General features: G+C 43.8%; 1 protein-coding gene across 1 annotated transcript; it reads left to right on the top strand.

The window, feature by feature from the left end:
• Window positions 1–2,914: 2,914 nt before the first annotated feature.
• TMEM19 (transmembrane protein 19) lies at window positions 2,915–17,833 on the top strand. The gene is made up of 7 exons (XM_075274390.1): window positions 2,915–3,090; window positions 7,171–7,321; window positions 10,504–10,617; window positions 11,079–11,216; window positions 13,016–13,270; window positions 15,034–15,243; window positions 16,855–17,833. The coding sequence occupies exons 2-7, from the start codon at window positions 7,192–7,194 to the stop codon at window positions 17,016–17,018; spliced, it is 1,011 nt and encodes a 336-aa protein (XP_075130491.1). The 5' UTR covers window positions 2,915–3,090; window positions 7,171–7,191; the 3' UTR covers window positions 17,019–17,833.
• Window positions 17,834–18,380: the final 547 nt, after the last annotated feature.

Genomic DNA, 18,380 nt, shown 5'->3' with positions numbered 1-18,380 from the left:
CAGCACCAAAAAAAAGTCGCACCAAATACTTACACAACACATACAAAGTCATGAATACAGTTCACATTTCACCAAATCCCTAACCTGTCCATACCTGAGCTTTCTAGAGTAAAATATGTCTCTAGTGATGTCCGTTACACCAGGCATGTCAAACTCAGGGTATCCCGAGGGCCACATGAGTAACAAGAGGTTGTTGCGAGGGCCGCACACAGCAGCTAATGGCTAGGGCCTAGGGGACTGATCATTAATACCATGCATTGCAAAAATCCGGCATTTCTATTGCAGGCTACATAGAGTAGCCTACAATAGAAAGTATTGAATGACAGGCTGGAGCCTCACAAGGCTCCCGGCTGCCATAAAAATGCACGCAGGCCCCGAATCTTGCTCCGGGTGCCTGCGATTGCCGGTAAAATGGCACCTCAGTTAAAGCTGGCAGACACAATTATTGTGTTGGAGTGCTGGGGAAGGGTTGGAGTGCTGGGGGGGGGGGGTCTGGGTGAGGGGGTTCTTCTGGATGTCTGGCCCTTCCTTGGGCCTGAGGACTGTTTTTTCCCACCCACTTGCAATTCTTGCACTTGGGGGTTAATAGGAGCACTACAGACTGTAATGCTCCAATTAACCTGCAAGTGAAAGAATTACAAGGTGGGTGGGAAAAAAAAAAACAGTCCTCAAGCCCAAGGAAGGGCCAGACAGACATCAAAAAGCCCCCCCTTCCCCAGCACTCCAACCCCCCCACATCATAAATCTAGTATTTATCCCCTATCCGTAGGATAGAGGTTAAATACTTGAGAAATCACAATTTCTTCTGCAGAAGCTTACCTGCTTCTGCTCTTCAGCCAGCGCAGCGGCCTTGTGAGACCGCGTAGGACGCAGGCACACGTCGGGTGCGGGCCTGATTACGTGGCCACATCACCCGGCGTGTGGGGAGGAGGGGGCGGAGTGGAGGGGGCGGAGCGGAGCAGGCAGGGAGACCTGCTCTCTGCGAAGGGTGAGGGGCGGCCGCTGGAGCAGCGCTGATCTCTTAAGCAGGTCATATGCAGGGATATGGGCCAATGAATGAAGAGCCAGAAGTGCTGATCGTGAGTTTTGTACATCTGCGGCCCGCACAAAAGTCTCAAACTTTGTCTCTAAAGTTTAGAAACAAAGTTTGAGGCTTTTGTGAGGGCCGCAGATATGCCTGTAAAGGGCCGCATGTTTGACATGCCTGCGTTACACACTAAAATAATAATGATTATCACTAACATAACATAAAAGTTGATGAATTTTTTGTAGGGGGATGGAAAATAACATTTTTATGTAAAGTCCTATTTAATTTGAATGCACAAAATGGGTTGGCGCATTTCTGCGATTTTGGTGTTTCTTTACCATCCACCCCTGTAAATATATACATGCAATCAAAATTGCATGAAGGTGCCTGTTCGTGTACAGTAACAAGTGGCATTCTGACAATGCTACAGGTGTTTACCTAAGAAAATATATAGGTATGGGGGGGGTTGCATGATTTTTTTTTAATGTTGCAATTTAGGTTTGATTTGTCCATCTCAAAACTGTGAAAATTGCTCCGGCTACCAGAGGTGAAAAATTTCCAGAGACCCTTGGCAGTGAAAGGATTAAGAAGCCTTCCTACTCTGCACTCATTACTGTATTAACTGCTCCTGTTTGAGCTCATTACCTGTATAAAAGACACCTGTCCACAAACTCAATCACACTCCAAGCTCTTCACCAAGGCCAAGACCAAAGAGCTGTCTAAGGACACCAGGGACAAAACTGTAGACCTGCACAAGCCTGGGATGGGCTACATGACAATAGGCAAGCAGCTTAGTAAGCTGCATACGAGCGCTCCCCATTGAAATGAATGGGCTGCTTTTTTTCTCTACTATCGCTCCCATTGAAGTGAATGGGAAGCGCTCGCGTGTACGGCTCGGAATGAGCCGTACATGCGAGTGCTTCCCATTCATTTCAATGGGGAGCGCTCGTATGCCGGCTCCCATTGAAATGAATGGGATCTGCTTTATACGCGCTGATTCTGTACGTGTTTTAACGTTCAGAATCAGTCAGCGTATCCGTAGTGTGAATGGGTCCTAAGAGCATTGAAGTTAGGTCATAACTGGATCTTCCAGCATGACAATAACCCAAAACACACAGCTAAGGCAACTAAGAAATGGTTCCATAAGAAGCATTTCAAGGTCCTGGAGTGGCCTAACCAGTCTACACACCTGAACCTAACCAAAAATCTTTGGAGGGATCTGAAACTCTATGTGGACCAGTGACAGCCCCAAAACTTGAAAGATCTTTAGAATCACTGTATGGAGGAGTGGACCAAAAAGGCAAGCAACTTTTTTTTTTTTTTAACCATAGACTTCAATGAAATTCACACGTGATTGGGATTCACATGAAACGTGTAAAAGTTTACAGCTAAGGCTAAGCTCACAACTGTGCTGGAGTCTCCGCCGCCACAGAAACTGCCAAAAATTGGCGGCAAAGAGAAAAATCCTGCATGGTTTCCGGTATAAAACCAGCGGATACCCAACGGACCCTATTATAATCTGGGAATGAGTTTCCGTTCGGGGGGGTCCACTTGTTGCCATTCATTTACATGAAATGACAGAGTTGTTATTGTATATTTTGCACTGGGGTCCAGGGGCTTCAAGTTACATTTCTGGACTCAATTTCTGTAGGAGCCGCCATGTAACCATAGTAACTGACAGGCTGCATGCGGCTTCATGATGGCCTGTCAGAATCTCATTCATTGCTTAGACTTGAGCTCCATTGCTCAGTACATGGCCGGTACACGCACTGGTGCCTCAGTAACACCGCTCCGTGTCTTCACAGACCACGAGTCACACAGCCGCCCGCCCGGCGCCACCGGTCAGAGGCGGAAGTGTCGCGCACAGTCCTGCCCTCTACAACTAGTGGCTGTCCGGAAGTGTGCAGGCAGTGAGGAGAGAGCGGCAGAGGAAGTGCAGACATCTGCGGCACTCAGGAGCTGACAGGGTTAAAGAGCGGCAGCTAGGTGCAGGGATGGCGGCGAGCACCGGAGCATGGACGTCTCTGCATCGCCGACCTAGAGGGAGCGGCAGGCTGTGTTTGGTTAGTCTGAGACGTGAGCTTTATCAGTGGCTGCTTATCTTCTCTAAGCTGAGATACACTGGAGGTTATACTATAATGAGTAGCTGGTATTTCTGCAGCTTTAGTTTATATCTTGACTTATGTGATGGCTTGTACAGAGGTTTCCTGGGACTATTAAATTGATGACCCATCTTTAAGGTTGAAGATCTGTGGGGGTTTAAAGCGGTGTTCACACTGTCGGCTTTACAACCCATTCATTTGAATGGGTTTGCAAAGGTGCCCGTCCGTATGCATTTTCAGCCTCTCTGCCTGGTGTCCGTTTTTTTCCGCGGACATAAAATCCTACATGGAGGACTTTGTGTCTGCGGAAAAAAACAGATGCCAGACGGAGAGGCTGAAACTGCGTATGGGCGGGCACCTTTAAAAACCCCTCAAATGAATGGGTTGTAAAGTCGACCGCTGGCAAACGTCTGCTGTCCGGTTTCCCCCGGGGTGGACAGCAGCGGCGGCAATATGAATGGCGCCTAATACCTGAGACCTTTGTGGATCGGCTGGTTAAAGTGACAGCGGACCTCCTTTCACAGGCCAAGCGATGTCATGTTTATTGATCACACAGCCTGTTTGCAGCTCAGTCCCATTTAAGTGAATGGGCTGAGCTTTAATACGAATAATGGCCATGTACAAATGTATTGTTATGTGAATGCAGCAGTCTCTACAAACAACCAACTGGCCACAGCTTCCCCTCAGGTCTTGAACCAAAAATTGGGTAGCCACGACTGGATGCGTGTGCAGTGCACCGGCATCCAGTTGTGCACTCCGATCCGAATTAGGCCCAATGAATGGGCCTAGGAGGGAGTGTCTGCAGGCGGATCAGCCATGTTTTTGCGCCACATCAGATAGAACATCTCCTATTTTGTTCAGTTTTTGCAGAACGGACTTGCCCACAGAAACCTATGGGAGACTAGAAACCTAAGGGTAAGTTCACACTGGGTTTTTTTGGTCCGGAACCTGAGGCGGAGGCTGTCTCAGGTTCCGGACCAAGAAACGGGTAGCCGCAACTGAATGCCGATGCAGTGTACCGGCATCCAGTCGCGCACTCTGCTCCGGATTAGGCCCAAATGAATGGGCCTAGTCGGGAGGGAGTGTCTTCAGGCGGATGTTGCGACCCGAATCCACCTCACAGAATGAGCATCTCTCTTCTTTTTCCAGGAGCCGGGACAAACGAAGAAGAAGCCGTCTTTTTGGTCATGATTTTAAGGCGGATACAGACTCAAAATCCTGACCAAAAAACCTCATGTGAACTTACCCTCAGAGTATAATATGGCAGCAGAACACATTAGGGTGGGGGGTTTATATGACTGTATTCACCATAAATATTGGGCTGTTTAAATGCTCACTCTGAGTCTCTTGTCCTATTGCCAGGGAAGGATCAGACTGAAATAGAAGTTCTATCGACTAACTAATAGGTTACTGATATGGATTGTTTTCTGAATTTCATGTAGAGTTCTACATCCTTACAATTATTTCATGGCACACAAAGTACTTTGTCTTTTTATATATATATATATTTTTTTTTTAAATAAGGGGGCGTTCACACTACAGTCAGTGTCCGACAGGTAGTGTCCGCTCCTAGTGTCCGTTCAAAATCTCACACGGACATTAGGAGCGGACACTAGCTGTGTCTGTGACACTTGTCATTCATTTAAATGGCGATCGGGTGCATTCTTTTGCACTCCGTGCCTGTCCTTCACTGTCCACTTGTAAAGATGTCCGACTTTTCAAGCGGACAGAAAAACCCGACATGTAGGTTTTTTCTGTCCGCTTGAAAAGTCGGACATCTTTACAAACGGACAGTGAAGGACAGGCACGGAGTGCAAAAGAACGCACCCGATCGCCATTTAAATGAATGACAAGTGTCACGGACACAGCTAGTGTCCGCTCCTAATGTCCGTGCGAGATTTTGAGCGGACACTACCTGTCGGACACTGACGGTAGTGTGAACGCTCCCTAACACACTGTATAACAAAGATTACCACCCTGGTAGCTGTAAATAGCCTGGCTTAAGTGGTATTACTGTCACAAATCATGTCTTGAGCACGGGTTAAGTCGTGGCGGTCATACAGACTTGGACATTTTACAACAACCTGCACACGGCTTCAGGTGGGTTTTCCCCGTATAAATAGTAATAACATAGAATAGTGAATCAATATCAGATCGGGGGGGGGGGGGGGGGCATCAGCAGCAAACTAATACTGAGTACGGAACCTCTGTCCTGTTCTCTGGGTAGTGGACATGCCAGGGGCTACTCTGAACGGCTTATTGGCTAAGCTAAGAAATCAAGAATTGTTAGTATGGAGCAAAGGTTAGTGCATCCGCTTCACCTGACTTTCCCGGAGCAGTTGCATCAGAAAGATTCCTGGTAGAGTGGTCATTGACCCTTACACATGTCTGACACACAGCATATGTTTGTATGCTAGCTCCATGGCCTGTTATTTACAAGTTTAGAATTATTTTTCCATTGAGAATGCTCAGATGCAAATGTTGCAAAGGATTGTAATCAGAAAATGAAAAGGTTAAAATTCACTGCAAAATCCGCTTGCATAACATGGATTCACTGGGTTTTGCCAATCTGCTGTGGAAAATATCCACATTGTCTGAATACACCCCAAGGCTATGGCCCCATGTATCTGGCTGCAGCAAAAAAACGCAATGGTTTTGAAAACTGCAGTGTGTCTGCTGTGTATAGAACTCTGCAATGTGCACATGGTGCTCACTAGAATCTCATCCACTTTGCAGAGACTATAAACACAGCTTTTTTTTTTTTCCCCTGCTGTTTTTGCTATGTGGGGACCCGGCCTAAGGCTCAGTGTACATTAGCAGTATAAGACTGTTCAGATTTCCTTTTACTTTTGGCTGCAAAAATGATGCAGAAAAACTACAGAAACCTTGAAAGAACTGTGAAGTCAGTGTGATCTGTTGGCCATGTTTTTGTGTGTGTTTTCTTCCACAATGTGCCAGCGCATCCTGTGATCTCCCATTTGTGTTCCATGAATGACATGCTAATAATTTCTATTAGTACTGGTGAAATAAGCACGCAGTAATGTCATTTGAGGATGCCTTGTACACAAGTAGTTCTACAACTATGCAGGCAGTTTAGTCACTGTATTGGTGCTCGCTTATTCTGCTGATGCTACATTTGTTGGGTGAGTAAAGTCTGTTTATGAATGTGATTATTTGGGGTCTGTTAGTTTGTACAGGGGGTAGTCTGGTAGTCTAAACCTCCTACTTCTCTGTTCTTCAGCTGCCAATTCCTACTTCAGTTCCTTCATAGGGTAAGAAGCAGTAAAGCTCTTACCCTAAATAGCCAGAGACTGACTTCCTCTAAAAGTAATTATAAAACAAACATCTTATTATGCAATATTACTAATTGTGTAATGTAATTATTTTATTTTGAAACCAGAAGCTTCTGAGATTGTGAAACCCTAATGTAAGATCTCTAATATGGGAATTCCATAACAATAGGTACTATGGCTACACAGCGATATATAGTCATGCAGCATAAGATCACCATATCATGCTATCACTTGCTGCCTAATTCTACTTAATGTAGTTGCAATGTGATCAAGCAGGTTGTCACAAACTGGCAGTCAGTCATTGGAAATCCAACCTTAAAGAATTTCTACACAGCCACAGCCTGACTTATGCAATTTTAACATCACATGTCATTTTCCTTTCCTTTTCAAGCCATTCTTGACTTTGGCTAAAAAAAAAAAAAAAAAAACGCAGCAAAATCTGCAACAAAAAAAAAAAAACACTGTTTCTGAAATGCTGGGCAAAACACTAAAGTGTAAAGTGTGTGTGTTCAAGGAGTTAAACTTGCCTGACTATCGCTTTCTTCATACTAGATGCGGGTGGGGATGCTTTGGCCTGGTTCCATCCTCTGGTCATGTGATCACAGCCAGCCGTCCATCCCTAGGACACGCCGCCTCTCCTAATTACCTGTGTTATGGCGGCTGGCTTTAGTTGGATGTACAGTTGAGTATTGCCATGAGCCCTGTTCTCCTTTACAACTGAAATTTGACCTTTTTCTTTTGTTTTTAGGAGATTTGCTGAGGTACAGGTATGCTGTTTATTCGGGACGACGTGTATAAAGAATATGCCAACATGATGATGAATATTGTCATTCTGTCTATGATCCTTTGCATATCCCTATCCTTCTGGATAATATCAATTACTGCAAGTACATATTATGGTAAGTGCAATGAACTGGGGAATGGATTTCAAGCTTAGTGTTTTTTTTTAGTTCCCCATTTACTCTTCCCTTTCTTTCTGATAAGTAACACTTCCTTGTCTTTAGTTAGTTCCTTTTTTTCATATTTATTTATTATAGTCTCTCCTTTCCTCTTCAGTCATGTGACAAGGTTTAATATAATTGGCTGCAACAGAACTCTAAATACTGTGTCCTATCTGCAGTAGGAGTGTTAAGCCCCTCCTGCCGCCAGCGATCCTACCCTTTTTTTCTATGTAGAATTGTGTGAGTAACACCAGGTTCACATTAAAGGCCTTAATTTTTTTTATTTTTTTATTTTATGGTCCATTGTAGGACTAGAACAGATAGACAGACCACTACCACAGCGGTCCTGTATGGAGCCTGATAGACCCCATTAAAGGGGTATTCCCACGTCGCATACTCGCTAGTCTTCGCTGTTGTAAATTCTTCTGTCTTCCGGCTTTGTTGCGTCATTGGTGGGCGGGGTTACATATGCAAAGCCAGCGGCGAGAAGTCGTCGCTTCTATGCCGCTGGCCCTGCGTGTGCGCTCCTGATGCAGTTAGGCATCGGACGTACAGCCTTCACAATGTAATACAGACCCGGCATCCGCTGTAATAGAGAGGCGGATGCCGGGGAGTGTAGGCGCCGGCACAGGTGCCTGCAACATCGCTACGCTCCTGCCCTGCATGAAGCCAGCAGCGGCAGGAGCGATGCTGCTATTCCGCTCCTCCTCCCTCCCCCCTCCCCTCCAGAATATTAGCATCGCTCCTGCCGCTGCTGGCTTCATGCAGGGCAGGAGCGTAGCGATGTTGCAGGCACCTGTGCCGGCATCTACACTTCCCGGCATCCGACTCTATTACAGCGGATGCCGGGTCTGTATTGGCGGCCCCTCAACCCCCCCCCCCCCCCCAAGTGTAAACTACCCCCCTCCAGGCTCGCTCCCGTGCACTTAGCCCCTCCTCCCTCCCCCCTCAGAGCAGCAGATACATCACTTGACTTATGACCAGATAACTCAAGGGATATGTCAACAGAGAAATGAATACAGTAATATAGTGGACAAATAAAGCAGTTTTGCTGAAGCAATGTATTTAGGAAAAGGCTTACATTCACATTAACAAGCAGTATAGATAGGATCCTTGTGATGGGACAACCCCTTTAACTGCATTAGGATCTGTCAGGTATCCATTCTTTTAAACTGAATCCTCCGGCCAAAAAACTGCAGGACATTTTGGATGCACACAGCAACGAAGACTCCTATATAATTTGTTGCAGATGTGATTGTAGCCTTATGTATAAAGAGCTGCTGACTGATAAACAGTGAGAGTAGATATATGTACTGTTATCTCTCATTTATGGGTTTAGTTTGGTAGATAACCCAGAAAGCAAAGTTCAGTAAATTTTTTTTTTTTTTTTTTTTTTTTTTTTTTTTTTGCTGCACCGAAGATCTACTTGATCTGGGATAGTGTTTATATACCGTATTTTTCGGACTATAAGACGCACTGGACTATAAGACAGGTTTTAGAGGAGAAAAATAGGGAAAAAAAATTTTCAGGCAAAAAATGGTAAAATATTTAATGTATGGGAGTTGTAGTTTTGGAACAGCTGCAAGGCCACATTGACAGGTGACCCTGCAGCTGTACGGGGATGTATAGGGCGTTTTTTTTGTGGGGCCAGGTGTACTTTTTAGATATACCATTTTGGGAAATGTTTATTGCTTAGATCACCTTTTATTTAATTCAGAGGCAAAACAGAGAGAAAAACCCGGCAGTTTAGCACTTTTGATTTTGACGTTCACTGTACATAAAAATATTAGTAGACCGGGCATTTTCAGACACAGGGATACCTAATGTGTATGTTTCACAGTAATGTTATACTTTTATATGTATTCTAGGGAAAGGAGGTGAACTTTTATTTATTTTTTTATTATATTTTTTTTAAGTGTTTTTTTTTTTTTGTTTTTTTTTTTTTTTTTTTTTAATATTTTAATATCTCCCGCCTAGGGGGCTTGAACCTGCAATCATTTGATTGCAAGTCCCATAGACGGCAATACAAGTGTATTGCCGTCTATGGGAGATTCTATACATTACTATCGCGGAGTGTCGTAGACCCAGCCGCGATAGTAATATATAGCTATGACAGGCCTGGGAGTCTTCATTAGGCTCCCGGCTGTCATCGGAACAGGTCGGCTCCTGCGGCCTCGCCGTGCAGGAGCCGGCCTGCATCACTAAAGGTATGGGGCCGGTGGGGGGGGCTAACTGACTGCCGGGACCAGTGGAGGAGGAGTGGATTTGCAGCATGGCCGTGCTACTGCCACCGCTGGTTTTCTTCAGCGGCAGTAGCGCGGCCCCGGCAGCTAAGACAGTCCCCGGCATCTGCTGTAATAGACCGGCGGATGCCGGGGAGTGTCTTAGCTGCCGGGGCCTGCAGTATTGTCACACTCTTGCCGCTGAAGAAAACCAGCGGTGGCAGTAGCGCGGCAATCTGCAGGCCCCGGCAGCTAAGACACTCCCTGGCATCCGCCGGTCTATTACAGCAGATGCCGGGGACTGTCTTAGCTGCCGGGGCCTGCGGATTGCCGCGCTACTGCCGCTGAAGAAAACCAGCGGTGGCAGTAGCGCGGCCATGCTGCAAACCCACATTCAGACTATAAGACGCACCCTCATTTTCCTCCGAAATTTTTGGGGAAAAAAGTGCGTCTTATAGTCCGAAAAATACGGTACATCAACGTGGATGTAATATCTTATTCTGTGCATGTATTTATCAATATAAATCACTGAAAAAAGTAGGAGAATGTAGACAAAAATTATTAATAAAATAAAATTCAATGCACAAAAATTTTAAAATTTCTCTGTGAGCGTGGAAGTACCCCTCAGCGAGTTCTTTATTTATCAATATAGTACAATGTAAGTAAACTAATACTACTTGGGGTAAGCTCACATGATGGTGGTGGATTGTGAAATAGAATCTGCCTTTAAAAAAAAAAATAAAAAAAAAATGCTCTCCCATTCATTTCCTATTTTGTTTTAATCAGGAGCAGATTTTTTGATAGATCATAACACTTTTTTCCTCCATAAATATTATCTTACACATGTATAGAGGTGTAACAGACAATAATAATAATATGCTTTTATTAAAAAAATATATATATTTATTTATTTATTAGGCACTCTGAGGCCCATCTCTCCGTGGCGGTGGCTGTTTTCTGTAATAGTACCCATTTTTATTGTATCCAATGGCTTAAAAAAGAAGAGCTTAGATAACGGTGGTGCTCTGGGAGGTATGTATTCAACATGTTCAAGTTTGATGGTGTCTTCATTTCTTTTAAACTTATTAAATTATGACCTATCTTTTGCCCCTGCCGATCAGCTGTTTGAAGAAGCTGTAGCGTTCTTGTGGGGGCTGCAGCCTCTTCAGTATTAGCCAAGCACGGTGCCATACATTTATAGAGTGGCTGTGCTTGGCCCCACGTGGCGTAAACGCTGCGGGGAAAAAAAAAACGCATTTTACAGTCAATGTGCAGTCGATGGGATTCTAGCAAACCCCATCCTCAATGTTCGGGTAAGTACGTGCAGCGGACGTGCTGTGATTTCCAAAACCGTTGCAGTTCGTAGACTTCTCACATTTTCTTGTGTGGATGATGATTGGAAACTATTATTTTTATCTTTATATTTCATGTAGATACGGCATTTCTGTTATACATTTGCTCTCGCTCAGACTTTTTTCTTTCTTTTCATACAGGGCTTCTGGTTGGCTTTCTTTTGTCAATTGCTAACTATAGCTTTTTCTCAGCTCTTCTTGTGTTCTTTTTTACATCATCAAAACTCACAAAATGGAGAGGAGAGATTAAAAAGAAATATGACTCTGAATACAAAGAAGGTAATGTTTGTTTAATGGAAGCTTACCAGATTTGTCCATGTCCATCTATTAGCAATGTTGTGTAGGACAAGATGTAAGCTTTTTAATACTACCATTTCTGTACCTCTGCAATGTTTCATTTTATGCAAATCGAACCTTCATTCTTCATGCAAACTAGGTCACTTGTGTACCAGTGGTCTACTTGAGAATTCTGGTGCACCCGTTTTCCACTCTAAGGGTGAGTTCACACTGAGTATACGCCAGCTTATTCTGAACGTAAAACACGTTCAGAATCAGCGGCGTATAAAGCAGTTCCCATTCATTTATATGGGAGCCGGCTAAGAGCGCTCCCCATAGAAATGAATGGGCTGATTTTTTAACTACGAGCAGTCTCATTGAAGTGAATGGGAAGTGCTCGCGTGTACGGCCCGGCATGAGCAGAGCTAGCTGTACATGCGGGCACTTCCCATTCACTTCAATGAGACTGCTCGTAGTTAAAAAATCAGCCCATTCATTTCTATGGGGAGCGCTCTTATGCCGGCTCCCATATAAATGAATGGGAACTCCTTTATACGCCGCTGATTCTGAACGTGTTTTACGTTCAGATTAAGCTGGCGTATACTCAGTGTGAACTCGCCCTAACAAATCTACTCATTTCAGCACTGCTTTCTCACCTACATCCATTCAGAAATTATTTAGTGTTTGTTGTTGAGAGAACATATAGTACTGTCTCTTTTTGCTCTGAAATCCGAAATTGTATTGCACATGTGCAAGATTTCTGAATGGAGACTATATGTGGGCTCTGGTGGAGGGACATGGAGACTACTGTAGTCAATGGTGCTGAAATGAGAAGAGAGGTGACAAATGTTCAAAACTTGTGCACCAGAAGGCTCGCAGAGGCACTCTTCCCTACCTAATGCTACTAATGCATAAGAAAATGGAAAGTCTGTTTGCTGAAGTGTTTCACAAGCATTGCAGGAGATTTCAGGGTAAAGTTAAAAAGAAAATTTTTGACTTGCTAGAGAATAGTTGATGCCAGAATGTGGCATGTCTTTTAGCTATGCATAGGTGAAACTGTGATCCTCATAAGCCAGCAAACAGAAGTACGCTTTTTATTTATTTATGCTAAAGGGGTTTTAATCATTATAGACACTTATACCCTATCCACTGAATAGGGGATGAATGTCACAATTCTATGGGTTTGACAACTGCGACCTTCAACATTCAGGAGAACCAGCTTGAAATTTGCTGTGTATCACAAATTTGAATGAAGCACAAGTTGCACTTACCCAGCTGGTGCTCCATTCACCTCTTTGGGGTTCTGAAGAGTGCAGTCCTGGAAACTTCATTGAAGTGTATTGAGTGCTGATCAGGCAAGTGCACTGGGGCTTTATACACCTTGAGTGTTCAGGGGTAGTTTAGATCCCCTGTTCTTCTGATCACTGGGGCCCTGAGTCGAACCCTTAGCAATCTGACACTTGTAGAGAATAAACATCTGTAAGGAATAAACCCCTTTAACGCTAGGTTCACACTAGCGTTCAGGTTTCCGTTCTTCCGGTCCCCGCTCTTCTGTTCTTGGGGACCTGAAAAACAGAACGCCTATCTGCTTAAAAAGCAGTTTCCTGCAGACTCCATAGACTATATAATCGGGTCTGCTTTGTTTCTACCCCCAAATGGTAGAGAGGAAAGTCTCGCAGGACTTTTCTCTCCGTGTATTTTAAGCAGAATGGGGGACAGAGTGACCTCAGAATAATGTGGTCAAAGAGATTTCTATCCACTAATATGTGTGTGTTTTTTTTTTTTTTTTTTTCTTTTTCCAGGTGGACAGAGAACATGGGTGCAGGTGTTTTGTAATGGCGGTATACCAGCGGAGTTGGCTTTGCTGTACATGGTGGAAAATGGTTCTGGAGAGATACCAATTGACTTTTCCAAGGAATACACTGCATCCTGGATGTGTCTGTCACTTCTTGGAGCCATTGCTTGCTCAGCTGGGGATACATGGGCTTCAGAGATTGCTCCAGTCATCAGCAAAAGTTCTCCTCGATTGATAACCTCTTGGGAAAAGGTCCCTGTTGGTAAGAATGAAACTTTTGTGAATGATTATGATAATCCAGTAATAAAGACTTAAGTAGAAACCAGTTAACCCCCGTCTCTGACCTTTCATAAAATTAGAAATTTTTTGGAATTGGGAAAACTACCATTTGTTACAGAGAGTTTGACTGCGAGCTGAAGCCAAGGCACTCAGTTTCTCCTTGTGGAGATTTCAATACTTTATTTCCATTTCCATCTTCCTCAAAGCCTTGTACTCCTGACGGGAGGGAGGATGGTGACTCTAACAGACTTTTTTCCAGAGAAATTCTCTGGCACCCAGGTGAATGTTGGGTTGATTTGAGGAGCTCAAAGTGGAAAGTGTCTTGAGTAGTATTTGATTGAGTAGGTATTCGTTCGACTACTATGGTAGTCGAAATACTCGTACTTTATCAAATACCACGCGGTAAATGCAGTAAAAATTTGCTTTCCCCTCCCACCTTCCCCGGGCGCTTTTTTTACACCAATAACTATGCAGGGGAGGTGGGACAGGAACTAGGGCAACGTAAGCATTTGAAAAAAAACTTATACAGTCATTGGCTGGCTAAATCAGTAGCCGCAGCAATAATAATAATAATGGGACTTGGGCATGTTAGATGCCCCCAGGCATGCTTCCCCTGCTGTCCCAGTTGCATTCCAGAGGTGTTGGCATCATTTCCTGAGGTGTCATTGTGGACTTGGTGACTCCAATTGGTCGACTTTTGGTTTCCATGAAACGAGCATGTTTTTCCCATAGACTATAATGGGATTCGATATTCGAAAGAATAGTCGAATATTGAAGTCTACTCGAATCGAATTTTCAAATATTTTTCTACTCGCTCATCTCTAGTCTTGAGTACTGACCTCCACACTTTATTTTTGTTTGTGTGTGTGTTCATCCCTCTGACTGTCCAGCATTGAATTACACTACAAAACATGTATATATCGCAGGGAAATGATGAAACTAGGGATTTGATCAAATTCCCGGAAGATGTTAAAGTAACAACTCTGTGGGGTCATTTCCCTAAAGAAAGTCAGTGATTTGATCAAATCCCTGACCTGTTTAAGTGAAATGATGAAATAACACAAGTCAGGACTCGCACAGCTCTATGTTTCTCTTGTTATCACTCCCACTTGAGGCTGGGTTCACACGGGGGGTTTTCGGACCGGATTTTGACATGGGAAGCCGCCTCAGAATCCGGAACAAAAAAACGCTTCCCACGGCTAGCCGCAACTGTTGCGGCATTCCAACATTCGCGGCATTCCACTCTGGATTAGGCCCAAATGAATAGGCCTAGGCGGGAGGGAGTGTCACGCTGTGGAATCCATGGCAAGAAAGGGCAGGTCGCTTCTTTGATTCTAAGGGGGATTTACTTTTACATTAAATTGCCATTTTATTATTATGCAAATGAGACTAAGTGCTTTGTCTCGAAATCTAGAGATGAGACTGGAGCCTGGTCCAATTAAAACGCACCGCAAAGCACACTTTCCTTCATTTATGTATGAATAATATGTCAGTTTAAATGAAAATTGAGCTCCAAGGCCGAATAACAGAAGCTTATTTGGAAACTAGAAATCTCTGCAAGGTCCTGTGATTAGGTTTATAACCAATTCACTGCTGACAGACTCCCTTTTAAGCCTAGAAGCTTGCTTTACCTGTAAGGAATGTGAAAGTATTGCCTTTTTGTGACAGTAGTGAGACAGCAATGTCCCCTCCAATGTGGCTTCATTTCACTTTTACCTGCAGCACTAATTTTGTTTCTCTTTTTAGGTACAAATGGAGGGGTCACACTTGTAGGTCTCTTTGCAAGTCTCCTTGGTGGCTTATGCGTTGGTATAGCATATTTTGTCACTCAGCTTCTGTTTGTGAATGACTTGGAATTTGCTGCCCCCCAGTGGCCAGTAATTTTATATGGTGCAATGGCTGGCTTACTTGGCTCCATACTTGACTCTTACCTGGGGGCAATAATGCAGTATTCAGGTGAGTGTATCACTTACATTGTATGTGGTTGTATGATGAGAATCTACAGTGCAAACCATACATGGGCTAATATGGCTCTGTTCATGTTTGCTTTCTAGTTTCTGTCCTAAATAGAGACCACAATGCATTGCCAGTTTTGTTGGGTGATTTGCATTGTCAGCGCTCGACAATGTGTTGACTTGTAATGGGATTGATCAGACTTCAAACCGGTGTTCATGCAAATATTTCTATCATACTTTATTTCCTGGTCTTTCTTCACAATCACTGATGCAATTCATTGATCAAACACTGATGTAAGGCCTAATTTACTGCGGTTCTCAGACTATAAGACTTTTTAGCAAGAAAAAATCTTGTTAAAAAGTGTGTGTCTTCTAGTCAGTGGGTCCAGCAATGCCCCCCCCCCCCCCCCAACACTTCCATAATAATCAGGAGAGGCACTGATAAAATGCTTTCCCTGATCAGAGATGGAGAGCTGCATCTACACACCTCTTTTCATACCTGCTTGACATCACCCTACAAGATCAGTGTAGGGCAGAAGAGGATGAATCGCAAAAAAGCACCTATAAGGCCAGGGCCGCACATGGTGTAGAAGTGGTGTTTTACAGTCCCTGCAAAGAGGGTGGGATTCTAGCAAATCCCAAGCACACTTCTCAGAAGAATACCCACAGTGGAAATGCTGCATTTTCTAAAACTGTCATGTTTTTGGAAATTGCATTTTGTCAATTATATATGCTAGTGGTTTCCCTATAGGTATAATTTAAGCAGAAAGTCCACACATGAAAACTCTGCAGACTTTCTGTGAAAAGTTCTGCGGGAAAAACTATGATGCATTTCCACCGCTTTTTCACAGCGAACTGCTACATGGGGTCTTAGCCTAAAACTAGATGAAAAATATAATGGAATTTGATGTAGTGTAAATGTAGCGTGCATTATTTGTGAGCCATTACTTGCAGTTTCATTCATTCTGTAGGGGCTATTATACTCTTCAAACCCCAAAGTATAATTATTGAGGGCCCATGGTAGATAATTAAACATAAGAAAAAAAATAATCACCTACCCTTTGCTCTGGTCTTCATCTTCCAGCCTCCTGAATAACGTCATGGACTACTGAGGCTGGTGATAGGTGCCTTTGTGTCACAATGCCATGTAACGCTGTCGCCATGTACCACTGGAGCCATGTACCACTGGAGCCAAAACACAGGCCTCAATGGCCTGACCTTTTTAACGGTCCTAAAGAGGGCCAGGAGCAGCACCTGGAGCCCAAGGGAGGTGAATAACACTGTTTTTTTAAGTTTACTCATTTTCTATGGGCCTCCAATAATTATACTCTGGGGTCTGAGAGTATATTAGCAGGTTTGGTTTGAACACACAGTTATATATAAATACATATTAGCATGTAGCTGTCCTATATTGTATAGCTTTCCTATAGCTATGGACTGTGAAACTGACACAAATGGAACACTTTCACTCTTGAAATCTGTGTTCAATTAAAAAAAGGCAAAGGAATGGACGGTAAAACTGGTGTGAAACAAACCTCAGTTATATCTACAGTTACAGTTCATGATAATGAGCATTTGTCTATTTATTTTGCTAACATGTGTATTCTTGTAGGTTTTGATGAAAGCACTGGAAAGGTCGTAAATCATCCGACAAGTGGAGCAAAATTGATATCTGGGAAGCCCATACTGGACAACAATGCTGTAAACCTTTTTTCATCAATCCTCATAGCAATTTTGCTACCTGGAGCAGCTTGGAGTTTTTGGCCTAGAACATAACTTTGTGCACAAAAAAAAGTGGAAAAACCTTAGACTGTGTAGTATCTCTAGGTTTTCATGAAGCAGAATATGTATGTGATGTCACTTTATATCATTTGGAGAAAATAATATTAATGAACACTGAATATGAGGAGTAATACAGCTACACATCTTTTAGCACTTAAAGGGAGGAAACTCAAAGCAACCACAGTGCATTGTAGGGAAAATTATGCCGATCACCATCATACCTTTATACAGTTCAAGAGAGTTTCTTGAAAAAGAATGGAAGCTTGAGATTCAAGTGCAATGGAAGCGTGTTTAAGTGCCGCCTCTGTACACCTGATGCGTAGCCTCTTTCTATCCTACAGATGACACTGGAGGGAATTTACTAACCCGTGTGATAGTTTTCTGATGGCTCTTTTGTGGAGCAGAGGTAAAGGTAGACCATGGCAGGGGTATCTCTGTCCAACAAATTTGCTGTAAGAACCGGCAGAACGTTGGTATGAGTTATACCGGAGATCTATGCCTGCTCCCTTATTGGACTTGAGCCTCATTTCCATATTTCAAAAACTGTCTTTTTAAGGACATGATCTAAAAGTATTATGGTGTTCAGCATAATGCCCTCTACACTGTACTGTGACTGGTCTGAAATCGTTTCCTGGTGATACATTCACTTTCATTTATACACCTGACACAATGTTGTTAAAGTGGTTTTCTGCAATTATAAAGAAATTGTCAAAATGGTTTGTCCAGCTGTTTAAGACCCCCCAAAAAAGTACCCCAGAGGAATTACTTATAATTTTGGTGCTTCCTTAAGGGCTAGTTCACACGGGGGGCGGTGAGGCGGATTTTGGCACCGAGAGTGAGGCGGGAATCCGCCTCACTCTCGGGTCAAAACCCGCCTGCCACGACTGTCAGGGTCACGGCTTCCCCCTCAGGAGTCGGCTCAAATGAATGGGCCTGAAGAAAGGGCAGCTCTCGCTTCTTTTTTTCCGCTAGCGGTCTCCATAGACCACCATTGTGAGGGGGCGGATTATGATGTGGATTACGTGCCATAGTCCGCCACCTCTGTGCCCGTGTGAACGGGCCCTAACTCTCTTAAGTTCACTAGCACATTCCAGGTTTGTTGATATGTGGTAATTTTGTGTGTGGTAGCTTCCGGGACTTTAGACTGTTTCCCTGGTATGGGGTCTGACCTCCTTACCCTGTAAGTAACGTCACCGTTCTCTTACTGCAGAATGCTGCGAAAGAGCGGCAAATCACACAAAGAAAATAGCAGAAGTAGGGGTTCATGTAACTACAATAGAGACGTGAGCAAAGGTAACCTAAAGACATTACAGGGTAGCTATGCAGGAGGTATTGGTTTAAAGAGAACAAAGATCC

Source organism: Leptodactylus fuscus, chromosome 5, assembly GCF_031893055.1.
Source record: "Leptodactylus fuscus isolate aLepFus1 chromosome 5, aLepFus1.hap2, whole genome shotgun sequence".
In the NCBI taxonomy this organism is placed as follows: domain Eukaryota; kingdom Metazoa; phylum Chordata; class Amphibia; order Anura; family Leptodactylidae; genus Leptodactylus; species Leptodactylus fuscus.
The sequence above is the reverse complement of the archived record's forward strand: the minus strand, read 5'-3'. Positions and strand labels throughout refer to the sequence as shown.

Bases quoted from the DNA above. Each gene is read 5' to 3' on its own strand.
- TMEM19 (XM_075274390.1), top strand. From the start codon at position 7,192: ATGCTGTTTATTCGGGACGACGTGTATAAAGAATATGCCAACATGATG. The intron at 11,217-13,015 runs GTAATGTTTGTT...TTCTTTTTCCAG, and splicing joins TGACTCTGAATACAAAGAAG to GTGGACAGAGAACATGGGTG. The intron at 13,271-15,033 runs GTAAGAATGAAA...TTCTCTTTTTAG, and splicing joins TTGGGAAAAGGTCCCTGTTG to GTACAAATGGAGGGGTCACA.